The 15,661-nt window shown below is 35.8% G+C and overlaps 1 protein-coding gene across 1 annotated transcript in view; it reads right to left on the bottom strand.

The window, feature by feature from the left end:
* CUL3 (cullin 3) overlaps nt 1–15,661 on the bottom strand; it is a 109,123-nt gene that overhangs the window by 66,207 nt on the left and 27,255 nt on the right. Inside the window, exon 2 of the mRNA XM_020975481.2 lies at nt 10,092–10,289. Coding sequence (XP_020831140.1) covers nt 10,092–10,289 — 198 coding nt within the window. The remainder of the gene's footprint in view (nt 1–10,091; nt 10,290–15,661) is intronic.

Below are 15,661 nucleotides of genomic sequence, written 5' to 3'. Positions count from 1 at the left end.
GAGAAGGAATGAGTGAATCTTATTCTCATCAGATTTGGCTTAAGGAGGGAATAACATACACACCCAATTGGGTATGGAAATCTATCTTACTCTACAGGAAAGTAGGGGAGAAAGGGATAAGAGACAGAGAGGTGATAGAAGAGAGGACAGATTGCAGGAGGGGGTAATCAGAAGTAAACACTTGTGAAGAGGGACAGGAGCAAAGGAGAGAATAGAATAAATGGGGGGAGGGATAGGATGGAGGGAAACATAGTTAGTCTTTCACAACATGACTACTATGGAAGTGTTTTATATATGTGTGGCCTATGAAAATTGCTTGCCTTCTCAATGAGGGTGGGCGAGGAGGGAGGAGGGGAGAGATTTTAGAACTCAAAGTCTTAGAAATGAATGTTAGAAATTGTTTCTGCATGCAACTGGGAAATAAGATGCACAGGCAAAGGAGCATAGAAATCTATCTTACCCTTACAGGAAAATAGAAGAGGACAGGGATAAGATGAAGGGAATGGAAGGGAAAACAGATTGGGTGAAGGGGGAATCAGAACGCAGGCCCATCATGGGGGGGGGCAGAACGGGGAGAAAATTCGGAACTCAAAATCTTACAGAAGTGAATGCTGAAAACTAAAAATAAATAAATGAATCGGGCGAAAAATATTTTGGGCTTCTTACATTGCCATAGTCATTTCAAGTATACTTCTCCCTCTCAAAGAGCCATTCCAAATGATAAATAGTACTTTTCATTTTTTCAGAGAGGACTAAAACAGTTGGCACAATTAATTGATACAATGAAAAATTCCAAAAATATGAGCAATGTGAACACTGTGGGAAATTCCACTTCCGGAGCGAGGGGGAGGGATGAGTTGGGGATGTCTTCTCATCTCTCTTTGAGTCCTGCTTGATCTTTATAATTCTGTTACACTGACTTTTTGTTGTTGTTGTATATTCTTTCCATTTACACTGTCACAGTCACTGTGTGTACTGTTTTCTTGGCTCTATTTACTTCACTCTATATCAGTTCATGTAGATCTTTCCATGCTTTTCTGTATTCATCATCTACATAATTTCTTACAGCACAGTAATATATCCCATTATATCCATGTACCACAATTTGTTTAGTCATTCCATAATTGATGGCTATTTACTCTGCTTCCAATTCTTAGCTATTACAAAGTGTTGCTCTAAATATTGTTATATATGAGGATAACCTACCTTTTCTTAAGAAAACCTAAAAGTACTCCAAGTGCTTTCAGAGAACATTATCTGTAGTTGGCACCTCCCTCCCTTCCTTTAAAGAGGTGGGGAAGGTGCAAACAGACTGACTTAACAGTTGGTTTTGCTATGCTGCTTTCTTTCTTTCACTTTCTTTTTTTGATCTTTGTTACAAGGGATGATCTGTTGGGTGGGGGACAGAGAGATGGATTTAGAAATGAAGGTGGTATACAAACAAGAGCAATAAAAATAAGTTAAAAACAAAAAAGAATAATCTTTGTAATTAACTGAAATGGCAGAACCTTCAATATAGTTTTTATCAAATAATTGGCAGTTTTTCATATGCTTATCCATATTTGTCCAATGAGCATAAAAACACAATTGATACAACAGGCACAAATTTAGCTTTGTTCAAGTTGGTTCACAGCTACTCCCAGACTGATGGTATAGTCATTTATTTCCTTCATACATGCACTAAGATCCTTAAGAGCAGGGACCGTTTCTTATTTCATCTTTGTATTCCTTACCTGTAGAATGAGAAGCTGGACTCCACGGTTTCTAAAAGTGTACTGCATATAGTAGGCAATTTAAATACCTGATTTTTAAAAAACTGAATTTAAATCACAAATTCAACTCCACATAATAGAATTTTGTATTTAATGTTTAAAACTATTTGTCTCATATGTTTACTTACACATCTCTTAAAAACACCTATCTAGAGGCATATGAAAGCTTTACTGTCTATAAATCCATAACAAAAATATAAACTATAAACATTTCTTATATAACTGCCAAGCCACCATAATACTGAATTACACAAAGCACTCATGATCAGACATTTTAAGCAAACATAAAACCTGAAAATCTGCTCTTCTAAAAATAAATAATAAAAATTAAATTAGGTCATTTGCTTTAGAAAATTATTCTAGATCTATCTTTTGATATAAAGAATCCTATTATGTATCTGTGATTTCAAAAGGCAATTATAGATTTAAACATCAAGTAAATGGCTTCTATTTTATCCAGTTCCTAGCAATTATTATAAGTGTGAAAACAAATTCAGAAGTATATGAATTAACTCATAAAAAATGCCACCAAAGAATAAACTATGATATAAGATTTAGGAGAACAACAATTTGGTAGAGATGGGGACCAATGCACTAACTACACTAATGCAGCTTTAAGCTTCTGTAGATTAAAACTCCATAACGGTTTCTGGGACAAACTGTATATTAAGATAAAGTAAGTAGACTTTAAAAAGACAATTAAAACATTCAAACATTCTGAATGAAACTTACATTACTGGTGGGAGGATAGGGTACAGAGGACTTAGGGAAAAGCAATCTTAAAAGAGAACTAGATACTTGTAAAAAAAGAAAACAAACCAGTTTATCAAGAACTATATTTATATTTCTCATTTTGAACACGAAATTTAATTGAGGCTTCAAAGCCTTGAGGAAACAAACAAAAAAACCCACAAAACCAACAATGCCATAAATACTTACTGTTAATCCACAAAGAGACTGTTAGCAAGAAAGAAAATTTATTGTTCTTTATGATATGAAGCTTTAAGCCTTTTAAAAACATGGCTGATTGCTGATGTTTTCTATTTCTTTTAGCTATTCCCCACAACAAACAGTTTTGAACATGGACACTCGATAAATGTTGCCACTTAAGACCCAAGACAAGACTATCTTTCTTCCTACCTGGCATATAGTCAAAACTTAATAAATGCTGTTGAATGACCGATATGTTTGCAACTGACTAAAGATTATATTCAGTCTTCCCAATAAAAATAAAAGTCCTGATAAAGTTTTAAAAAAATAATACTTTGGACCTAGAATCAAATTCCCATTAAGTGATTTTTCTATTTATTCCAAGTACTGTTTGTATATTCGTATGTATATATTTGGGCAGTCAGGTGGAGCAGTAGAGTGCCAAACCTGCAGTCAGGAAGACTCTTCTTCCTAAATTCAAATTTTAGTTGTTTGTGCCTGGACAAGTCACTTTTTACCTCAGTTCCTCATCTGTACAATGAGCTGCAGAAGGAAATGGCAAACCACTCTAGGTATCTTTGCCAAGAAAAGCCCAAATGGAGTCATGAAGAATCAGACATGACTAAAACAACAACAACAAAAAATATCTGTTTATATATGTATAAATATTTTTTCATTGTTCACAATTTTTGAAAAATTATAACATTCTTAGTACAGTAGTAAAATTTAAGATATACTTTTAAAAATATATACTTAAGATATTGTTTCATAGGCAATGCTTTTTTTTCTTCCTTATATATACGGAAATGTTTATTTTTGTTGATGCCAAGTTTATAACAAAAAAATTTAATTTAAAAGTAAACTTATTTGTCAAAAGCAGCTTTGTATAATGGTTATTTTAACTTGCCATGAAATCTGAAAAATCAATTTACAGCAGAACTTTATGGTTTTTTTTACAGGATGGTCAATGACTTATCATTTTTTTGAATGCTAAGTATTACATCAGGAAAGAAGTTCCAGAACAAAATGAATTCTTCTTAATTTTTAGGTTACTTAAGAAATTCAGAAATATTTTCTATATTTACCAAAACAAGAGACAATTTTTTTCCCTAAGGCCCAAATAGATATCACAGCTACTCACTTGCTTTAGGACCAGGGTAATTCATAGGCTCTATACAGGTCTTGGAATCATTTAAAAAAGGGGGGGCGGGAACTATATTGGAAATATCTTTTAACAGATTTGGATGGTTCCCTAAAATATGAAATTTGGAATTTTGGAGAAATTAGCTTTGATTTCATGTATAAATTAGAATTTATGGAGATGTTTCTTTAAAAAAAAGAAAAAGACGTCCTGTTCTGTCCCAGGTATACAAATAAAATAACTGTCTTTTTAAAAATGCAACATTATAAACCTCACAGCCACCCTAAAATTAACAAATAAACATGGTTGGCAACCTTAAGAAGTATATGTAAGAAGCAACAGATGGATAAGTAATTCATAAAAACTAGTCCCAATTCAATTAAAAAAACATTTATCAAGTACTTATGTTCTAGATCTGGAGTTCTTCACCTTTTGTCATGGATTCCTTTGGCAGTCTAACATTCTGAAAACAATTATTTATAAATGCATAAAATACAACAGGATTACAAAGGAAACCAATTATACTGAAACAGCAAAATATTTAAGTAGGTCATAGGCCCCAGGTTAAGAACTCTAGCTCTAGGCTTTCTCTGCTAGAACCAATATAGATATTTTGACTCCATAGAACCCTGATGCCTTCTCTTACCTCTCAGTCAATCAATAATTATATGTACATATTCCCAGAAGATAAAAAGATTGGAATAAGGATCCAAAATATTTACGTAAGCATTTTTTGGTAGAAGTAAGGAATTGGAAATGTTCATCAAATCAACAAACACTCATTAAGCACCCGTTAAGTGCAGGCACTAAGCAAAGTTCTGGATATACAAAGGCAAAAATAACCTCTGCCTTCAAGTAACTCACAATCTAACATAACAGAATATTACTATTTCACAAGAAGAAATTCATAAGAAGAATTCAGAGAAGCAGGGGAAGACCTGAGAGTGAAGTAAAAATAACCAAGAAAACAATATATATGACTATAATAATGCACTGACAGTGAACAAAGTTAAACTAAATACTATTATATTAGCTAGGCTAGGCCCTGGAAAAGAGATGAAAATAATGGATGGGGAACACTGCATATACTATGAAATTTAGTTGATGTGTTAGTTTTGCTGAACTGTTACTTTCTTCCTTTTTTATTCTTTGTTAAAGGATGGCTTGCTGGGTATGTGAAAAGAAAGGGATACATTTGAAAATGAAAGTGACAAAATCAAGTGATAGAAACTTTTAAAAATAATAAGGAAACTATTAGAAAACAAAATAAAAGATAGGGCTCATTATGCTTGAAAAGGTCTTTGCTTGAATTTGCTGTCCCACCTACTTACACAATCCTTTTTCACAGTCAAAATTCTTACTGGAGAATAACTTTTCCAGTCATCCCTAAGTATGGATTCTAACCATGATTTAGTACTTTGTCCTACACTCTTCACTCTCAGAAAAATCATCCACTCTTCAATGATCACTTCTTGCAAAGGGATGCTAAATGTAAGACCTCTCTCCATTTCTGTTCCCAAACCTCCAATTACCTGCTAACAGTTTCATTTGTTCATGATCATGTAAAACACAGCAATTTCTTCATTTGGAGGTGGGGGAAAGCATTTTATAGTAGATGATCATCTCCAAGGTCCCTCACCTTTAAAAATCGCCTTTTAAGTATTAAAGTAAAAGTACTGTAAGAGTTCCATATCTGCTCTCTCAATCTCCAGTTTCTACCTATTCAAACCAATGCTATATTTAACTAGCAGCAGTGTATTTCTAAAATACTAATTGTGGGGGGGGGGGCCATCATTACCTTTTGTTAAAGAAAAAAAATAAACCTCCAACTGCCTGCAACTGCCCCCTTAAAAAGAAAATCTGACCTTCAACATCAAATAAGAGGGGAACATTTCCATATACATAATAGTACAGAAAAGAGGAATGTACACGAAACTGGTAATCTCAATTGTGTATAGCTTACTTTTCTTATTAAATATATAAAATTCAACATGCAGCCTTCAAAGCTGCTCTGTTTGTCTCTGATTCTTTCTGGCCTTCTGTTTTCTTCTATGCATTTATAAACAAATGCCTCAAGGACTTTCTTTTGGGAAGGAATGTGCTTACTCTGTCCCTGGCTTTCCCAACCCCCATTTAAAAAAAAAAAAAGAAAAAACTTTAACAAACATGTATTGTCAAGCAAAACAAATTTCCATATTGGCTATGTCTGATGATGTTTTTCTTATTCTGCACCTTTGAGTCACATAATCCTGCTGTTAGGCCATGGGTTGCTTGCTTCACCAATAGTCAACAGTCAATTAATTATTGAACTGATCAGAGTTCTTAATCTTTTAAAGTTCTCTTTAAAATGTTGTTGCTACATGTATAACCTATGTAAAATTGCTTACTGTCTCAGAGAGTGGGGAGGAAAGTGAAAGGGGAAGAAAATTGTGAACTCAAAATCTAAAAAATCAAATGTTAAAAAACCGTTTTTACATGTAATTGAAGAAAAGAATAAAATATTCAAAAATAAATAAATGAAATATTGTCAGTGTATGCACTGTTCTAGTTCTGTTCAAATAAGTCTTCCCAGGTTTCTCTGAAACCATTCTTTCAACATTTCTTATGGCACAGTAATATTCCAATAAATTCACATACCATTAATTTGTTTAGCCATTCCCCAATTGATAGGCATCACCTTTGTTTCTAGTTCTTCGCTACAACAAAAATATCTACTACAAATTATTGTGCCAATGGATCCTTTTTTCTCCTTTGATCTCTCTGGGGTATATGCAGTAGTAAGTAGTATCAGTGTGTCAAAACGTATGCACAGTTTAGTGTCATTTTGACCATAATTCAAAACGCTTTCTAACTCGTTACATTCAGTATAACTGTTTTCCTGTAGTATTCTATTTTTTTAAATATAAATCCAATTCATGCTTTAATTTAATGTTTTAATTTGCATTCCTTTAATTATTAGTGATTTGGAGAATTTTTTCATATGCTCAATGATAGCCTGGATTTCTTCCCTGAGAACTAGTTGCCTGATCATGTCCTTTGACAACTTATTAAAGAATGTTTTTGTTATTCTTATAAATTTGAATAAATTCCTCATATCACCTAGATATAAGAATTTTATCCGAGAAACTTGGTGAAAAGATTTGCCCCCTAATCACCTATTTCCTTTCTAATTTTTAGCTTCATTGGTTTCTCTTGTGCAAAAGGTTTTTTTTTTTAAATTTTACATAATCGAGATTATTTGTTTTGTCTTCCGTGATCCTCTCTATCCTTTACTGAGTCATGAACTCTTCCCCCATCCACAGTTGTGAAGGGTCTTTTCTTCCTTGATAACTTTGCTGGGTACACAGCATAAGATGTTGGTTAATATCTAATTTCTGCCAGACTGCTTTCTGGTTTTCCTTAGCAGTTTCTAATTGTGAGTCTTTATATCAGTAATGTGGATCTTTGAACTCCTCATTTTAAAAATACAAATTTGCAATAGGATGAAATTCATACTCCTTAGATTGGTATTCACTGTTTCCATAACCTAACCCCAACCTCGATCTCTGAAATCTATCTCTCACTATCCCCAACATAATGCAAAAAAAAAAAAAAGATAAAAACTGCATAACATCATTGCAGGCTATAACAATTTACAATACAGACAGGGATTTGAGGTATGAATTCATTGATAAGGGCACTCGAAAGTGAGTAAACGAGTACTACCAATGTATGTTGGCCATTTTTCTGTAAAGTACAGCCTCACAGAGTTGTTCAAGTAGACAGGTTAAGACAGGTCAGCACAACTTGCAGCCCCAGGAGCCAATGAATTTCCTCTACATACAATGGATGTTTTGCAAGCCACCCGAGGCTGCACATATGCTCCAAGTTGTGTAGGCCTGGGTTATGGGTAAGTGACTTGCCCAGGATAACACAGCTAGTATGTATCAGGGGACAAAACTTGAACTGTAGTGTTCTTGGCTTCAAGGGTGCCTCTCAGGAAAATTTAGCACCTGCTAAGTATCTAGCAAAATATGATGTGATTACTAGGATTATGCATCAGAAATTAATTATCTTTCAATGACTAACACACAACAAATTTCCAAACTAAATACACAGACCTCAAAATAACCTGCCAAACTCAACCATTAAACCACAGCGAAACCAGATCCTCAAAGACCAAATGAACTCACGATCACAGAAACATAACAACATTCATCCATAAATGTTTTAATAACTACTAAAACAGATGTTGCTATAATATTCTACTTCCAAGATATATGGTACAAAAAGCTTTCAAAATATAGACCCAGGAAAAGAATCACATGGGTATAGGATTTAATGAATATCATCCCTGTTGTCCTATCTGCTACTAAAGTTATACCAAGGATGTTTTCAGTAAGCACATGGAGGATAAGCTTACAATATAATGTTTTTATGCAACTATAAAAGCAGCTATTGCTCCATCTGTGTAATATATATTAACACATATTAATGCTTAAGGGAAATGACGTGGCGCCTAGAGTCAAGAAGACTCGTCTTCCTAGGTTCAAATCTGGCCTTAGACACATACTAGCTGTGTGACCCTGGGCAAGTCACTTAACCCTGTCTGCCTCAGTTTCCTGATCTGCAAAATGATCTGGAAAAAGAAATGGTAAACCACTCCAGTATATCTGCCAATAAAACTCCAAATGAGGTCACGGAGAGTTAGACATGACTGAAAAATGACAACACAAATTAATAGATAACATTTATATAATGCTTTAAAATTTTCAAAGAGCTTTATTTCATTTGATCCTCAAAAAAATTCTGTAAGGCAGGTTTTATTATCCCTATTTAACAGATAAAGAAAATGAGGCTCAGGGGCAGCTAGATGGTGCAGTGGATAAAGCTCTGGCCTTGGACTCAGGAGGACCTGAGTTCAAATTCAGCCTCAGACACCTGACACTCACTAGCCGTGTGACCTTGGGCAAGTCACTTAACGTTGACTGCCTCACAAATAAAAAAAAAGGAAGAAATTGAGGCTGAGAGAAGATTTGCCATTGGTGACATAGCTATAAGTGCCAGAGGAAGGATTTTAACTCTTGATCTTCCTGAAGAGTCAGGAATTTAAACTACTATGCCACTTATGAATAGTAGCAAGAAAGTGACTCAGCCCAGGGTTGTTCCTATGAGAAAACCGTAATAAAAGCCAGAAGATTAAATAAAAAGATTAATAGAATGGTAATAAAACTAAGAAGTGGAGTTGAGGAAGGAGACCATACTAGGCATGAGAGACAGACAATGAAAAGATATGGAGTAGGGAGACACTGGCAACAGATGGCTTAGTGGATAGAGTGCCTGGTGGGCCTGAAGTTAGTGAAGACTTCTCTTCCTGAGTTTAAATCTGGCCTCAGACACTTACTAGTGGTGTGACCCTGGGCAAGTCACTTTATCGTGTTTGCCTCAGTTTCCTCATCTGTAAAATGAGCTAGAGAAGGCAATGACAACCTACTCCACTATCTTTGCCAAGAAAACCCCAAATGGAGTCACAAAGAGTTGGACACTAAACAACTTAACAACAATTGAGATGGTATACATCCTGTGAATTTCTCTCCTCCTATGGATTACTACAGCAATGATCATTTGTGCTGCCTGCCCATTTAGTACCTACGTACTGCCTGGAATTATTAATTAACTTTTAGTATGCTTATGCGGCAATGTAGACACAAGGCTTGACTTGAAATTAAAAGACCAGATAATTTAAAGAGCCAGTCTCGAAGCCAGGAAGTCTGAAACTGTATGGCCAAAGCAAAGTAAGCCATTTAACCTCTCAGTGCTTTAGGATAAGACTTTTCAAACTTTTCCCACTCTCAACCCCTTCAACACTTCTTAAACTGCAGGACCTGACCTCATATGGGGTCATATATCCAGGGGACAGGGTGCCAAACAGCCTGCCAGAAGACACATCCTTTGTTTAGTAAACAATCACTTCTAAGGTACTTGAAAATTTTGTTCTCTAAAGTAGGCATAATCCCCTCCAGTATTATTTAAACTATTAAACTGCCTAGCAAAAGCCTCCTTCTCAGATAATAAAAACAGCACCATCACAACTCCCATCAAAAAGATCGCTAATTCCAAATAAGTAGGTACTGAATTAATGAGGTTTCACATTAAAGAAAAACTTTCCATATGTTGTCAGTATACTTTGAAAACAAATTCCTAGAGGAGGGAAACATAAGATGATACACGTCTCTGTTAAATATCAAGTCTTGCAAAGTTATAGATACCTTATTTATGAGGTGCTCAGTAACAACTTCCCTTAGTCCAGTGTAGAGCTTTTCTCCATGTTTATGCAAAACCATCGTATATGCATTTCTATACAGCTCTTCAAAACTAAGACCACTGTTATTCTTACGCTGGATCTCTTGGATTGCATTTTTCAGAAGATCCCAAATGCTGTTTACATATTTCTCATCCATGGTCATCTATAATATCCAAAAGAGAAAAGAGAGAGAAAAGGAATTAGCTTCATCTGAACCACAGCCACAGTACTGTGAAATAATTTCTTACAGAAGAAAATCAGCTAAACACGACTAGTCAGGAACCAATCATTAAACATTTATTAAGCTCCTACTATGTGCCAGGGGGTATTCAGGGAAGACTAGCACCTCTGGCGTGAGAGTCTGCTGAGCCCTTTTCAAGGCTGCTCATCCACCTTTGGTGCCCATCAAATTCACCGACTCTCAAGCTCCAAGAAGCTGTAACATGCTAGTCACACCCCCATAAATCAACTTGGCATATGGGCTAAACCAGGTTGAGGGTAACTGAGGAGCCTCAAACCTGTCAGTGAGTTAGAGGATGTCTATCCCAAGCACGTGAAGATTTCCCCGGGCAGAATGGGTTGATGAAAACAATTTGTTCCAATGGCTGTGAAAGCTGCTGAAGCAGGGGCTGTGGAATGCTTAGAGTGTGGTCAGACATGGAAGATGCCAAAGTCATCCACTGCTTCCTGGGCCTTCACCAGTTGTCCTAACTTTTGTCTTGCCACTGGACTTTGAAGACTCTGTCTCACTTAAATCTAGTGCACATGCCAGTCTAGACATTGTCCTATGATATCACTGGTCCTCTTCAAAAAAGGGTGAACAACTATGTGTCAAACAGTGTACTAAGGGCTGAGAATACAAAAAGAGCAAAAGCAGTCACTGCCCTTAAGGAGCTTACAATCTAATGGGGAGTGGTGGTGGTGGTAGGAAACAACAACACACAAACAAAACACACACACACACACACACACACACACACACACACACACAGAGAAAGTTACATACAGGATAAATAGGAAATAATAGAGAGGGAATGCACTAGAATTAAGAAGAGTTGGAGGATTCATGTAGAAGCTGGGATTTTAGTTGGGACTTAAAGGAATCTAGGGAGAGTGTACCAGATATGGGAGACAGCCAGAAAAACTGATGGAGTGTCTGGTTTATGAAACAGCCAAGAAGCCAGAGAATCACTGGACTGAAGAGTCTGTGGCTAGGAATAAGATGTAAGAAGACTAGAAAAGTAGGAGGAAACTGGTTTGTATCAGCTAGGCAGCCTAGTAGATAGAGAACTTGGTCTGGATTCAGGAAGAACTGAGTTCAAATCCTGCTTCTGATACTAGCTGTGTGACCCTGGGTAAGTCATTTAGCCCCTGTATGGCTCAAGTTTCCTCATCTGTAAAGTGGAGATAATAACTGCACCTATCTCTCAGGGTTGTTGTGAGGATCAAATGAGATGCTTAAGTGTAAAAAGCACTTAGCAAGCGCCTAGCACTATAAATGATTAGCTATTATTGTTATTATTTTTAGGTTATGAAGGGCTTTGAATGCCAAGCAATCACTCAATAAATACTTATTAAGTGCTTTCTAAAAGAACATTGTGTATTTGATCCTAGGGGCAAAGGAGCTACTAGAGTAGGGGGCAGACGGGAGAGGAGTGACACTGTCAGACTGTGCTTTAGGAAAATCACTTCAGTGGATGAATGAGAATGGATTGAAGTGGGGAGACTTGGGGAAGGAAGACCCAAGAGGAGGCTATTGCAATTATTCAGGTGTGAGGTGGTTAAGGGCCTGCACTAGACTGGGGGCAGTGTTAGAAGGAGAAAGGGGCTTGAGAGAGATTACAAAGGTGATTGGTAATGTAGTATACGATATCAAATTTCTAATTCTCAATTCAAATGAATTATAAAGATTTATACAGTTTTCTTTTTCCTTCTGAATTTTTAGAGAATTAAATTTAAATAAACTTGCTATAAATAAACTTATAAAAATACCAGTTCTTTATCTCTTGGTTCTTTTTCTTTTCTTACCTAGATAGCTAAGCCAAGCAGCTCAACGCATTTCTGGCATGATAATTAACAGGATGTACTGTGCTACACCAAGTGCTGCTGATTTTAAGTAAGGTAGGTCCAACAGCCCTGCAACCAGCCCAAAGTTCTACTTTCAGGGTACCTCTTCAATAAAAAGACACACTTAAAGAATATGGCCAATGGAGACTTAGTAATCTTCCATACCCCCTGAGTGCTATTCAAGAGGGCACTTTATTATTTTTTTTTTCTGGCTAGGCAATGGGGTTAAGTGACTTGCCCAGGGTCACACAGCTACCAAGTGTTATGTGTCTGAGGTTGGATTTGAACTCGGGTCCTGAATCTAGGGCTTGCACTCTATCCACTGCGCCACCTAGCTGCCCCTTCAACAGGGCACTTTAGCAAAAGAACTTTCTATCACAAATCTAACTATATTATTTGGGAAGACAATCAGGTAAGTGACTTGCCCAGGGTCACACAGCTAGTAAGTGTCTAGGGTCAAATTTGAACTTAGGTCCTTCTGACTTCATTGCCAGTGCTCTGTCTGCTGCGCCACCTAGCTGCTCCCACAAATCTAACTTTAAACCTTACCTCAACCACAAAGATATTAATTAAATGAATATGAAAAGAATCTACTCACACAAATGAACCTATCTACAAAAGTCTAAAAGAGTCAGCCTTTGCTGATACCTCATCCCCCTCAATCATGGGTGTCTCCCAAAGGTTGCTCTTGGCTCTCTCTACATAGTGATCTCATCTATTCACATGGTTTCAATTATCACCTTTATGGAGACGATTCTCAAATACTGCACACGTGTATGTGTATACAGACACACGCAAATGCTCACACTTTCACTACCTTTTGTAAGATATAGCCCTGAGGAACGTCACTTGTTCTCAAAGACTCATCCCCAGGAGAGCCAAACATCTCAAATCACTGATTCCTGAATACTTGCTTGACTCTCAAAAAATAAACAAAACAAAGTAGCCCTCCAAGGATAGTTTACATATTCTGTAAAGATGTCTGAACGATTTATATAGATTCTGCTTTTGTTAAAAAAAAATAGTTTTATTGATCCCTTGTATTTTTTTTACATTACAGTCACTTTCTGATAGCAAGTCTCCCTTCAATAGCACCTTCTCTTGTCTCAAAGAAAACAGATAAGCAAAACCAATGAATACACTGACCACATTTAACAGAACTTTAATTTCTATTCTCTGGAACCAACAGTTCTCAATTGCCTTTAATCTGAGATCAGCTGCTTTTTAACATTTTCATGTGTTATTACAATCATTACATATACTATGCTCAGTTAAAACTTGTCTCATCAATTTTCCTGAACTCTTTATATTTGGAAGGGGCACAATAATATTATATTTATGTATCACAAATTCTTTTAACCATACCCCAATACATGTACATCTACTTAATGTATTGCTCTCCAATAGTTATCCAAAAAAAAGTCCCTTTTGATATCTAAAAACACTTCAAATATCAGTGTTATTCAGAAAATCATTTATAATTTAACTGAGCCTTCACATATATTGCTTGCTCTTTTATAACCTCAATATACAGGTGTTATCCCTTAAGGTTTACAATGTAAGTTACTAGCAATGCAGAATTATGCAAATAAAGTGATTTCAAATGTCCATGACCTCTCACTACTACACTAGACACAAGGAGGTTACTTATACTCACCCCCAAAAAGTCTACATATACCAAAATATTTAAAGTGGCTCTTTTTTTTTGTGGTAGCTATGAATTGCAAATAAAGTAGAAGCCCATTGATTAGGGGCTGGCTAGAGAAATTACAGTATATGAATGCAATGAATATTGCTGAACTATAAGAAATAATGAACATGATGAATAAAAGAACTGTGGAAAGCCTCAAATGAAACGATGCAAAGAAAGGAAGCAGGCAGAGCTTGGAAAACCATAGATGCATTGACAAAGTAAATGAAAAGAACCCCCACAAACTTAAAATGAAACTAAATGTTGCAAAATTGTAAATGACAAGGTTGGTCCCAAAAAGGGAAATGAGAAGATACTTCCTCTACTTCTTTCTGCAAGTAAGGGTCCCACAGGTACAAGACACCACATATTATGTCAGATTTTAAAATATCTATTACTGTTGCTGATTTTTTTCTTTCTTCCTGCTTGAAATAAAAGATAATTTGTTTTCCAGAAGGAATACAAGGGGAAATGTAGGTGATATAAAAAACTTTGTATTAATAAAAACCTCTTTGACGAAAGTTTTTTCCACAACAGCCTTGTGAAATAGTTTCAAATCACATACTGGAGAATTGACTAGCCCAAAGTCAGCTAATAAGTGTAGGACTCAAGGCTCAAATAAAGATTTTCTGACAGTAAGATCAGTACTATATTAACCTGACCACAACGGGATCGCACAGAGTAGGGCAATGCATCTTTCCCTGTGTCCCACTGTTTTTTTTTTAAACTATGGACTTGACAGACATCAAACAGGAATATATATAAATAAAGAAGGCTGTTTATGAAGCTGTTAATTTCTATTATGCACCTTGTTTTTTAAAAAGTATATGTTAAATTTAACACAGTATTACCAACACTGCCCTGCTTTCCTGTTTCCCCTTCTGAACTTCTGCCCTCTTCCATGTACATCTATGACATCACCGTACAGTCCCCCAACTATCCCCTCAAAAAATAAAATCTCTTCATTGCAACAAAATTGTAGTCAAGCAAAATGAATTCACACATCAGTCATGTCTAAAAATATATGGTGTTGGTCTTATTCTACACCTAAAGTGGTTCAAAGCATGTTCCACCATCCATCATTTGGAGCTCTGGTTGGACAACTGATCAGAGTTCTTAATCTTTCAAAGTTGTTTTCTTTTTTCCATTTTATAATACTTATGGTCACTGCAGACGTTGTTCTCTTGGTTCTGCTCACTTCATTAGGTTCATATAAATCTTGTCAAGTTTGAACTCATATTCATCATTTCTTATTGAGCTTATTTCTTACTTATTTCATTATGTTCATATATCATAATTTGTTTAGACACTGATAGGCGCTCAATTTTTTGCTATAACAAAAAAAAAGTACTGCTATAAATATTATATACATGTAGGTCCTTCTCCCCTGTCTTTGATCTTTTTAAGAGGCAAAAGACTAGGAAGTGGTATCAATGGGTCAAAAATGGTACACACAGGTTAGTGACTTTTTGGGTATAGTTCCAAATGGATTTCCAGAATGGTTGAATCAATTCACAGTTCCATCAACAATTCTCAACCGGCAAGCCTATCTTCTCACTACTTTCAACAATTGCCACTTTCCTTTTTAGTCATCTTTGCCAATCTGATGTATATGAAGTACACTTCACTTACTTAAGTTGCTTTTCTATTATTAGTGCTGTGAAGCACTCTTTTATCACATGGTTACTAGCTTACTTTTCTTCTTTTGAGAACTTCCTGTTCAAATCCTCTGACCATTTATCTATCTTGTTCTTATATATCTGCATCAATTCCTTACA

The sequence above is a fragment of the Phascolarctos cinereus genome, unplaced genomic scaffold (assembly GCF_003287225.1).
Source record: "Phascolarctos cinereus isolate Bilbo 61053 unplaced genomic scaffold, phaCin_HiC Scaffold_7;HRSCAF=346, whole genome shotgun sequence".
In the NCBI taxonomy this organism is placed as follows: Eukaryota; Metazoa; Chordata; class Mammalia; order Diprotodontia; family Phascolarctidae; genus Phascolarctos; species Phascolarctos cinereus.
The sequence above is the reverse complement of the archived record's forward strand: the minus strand, read 5'-3'. Positions and strand labels throughout refer to the sequence as shown.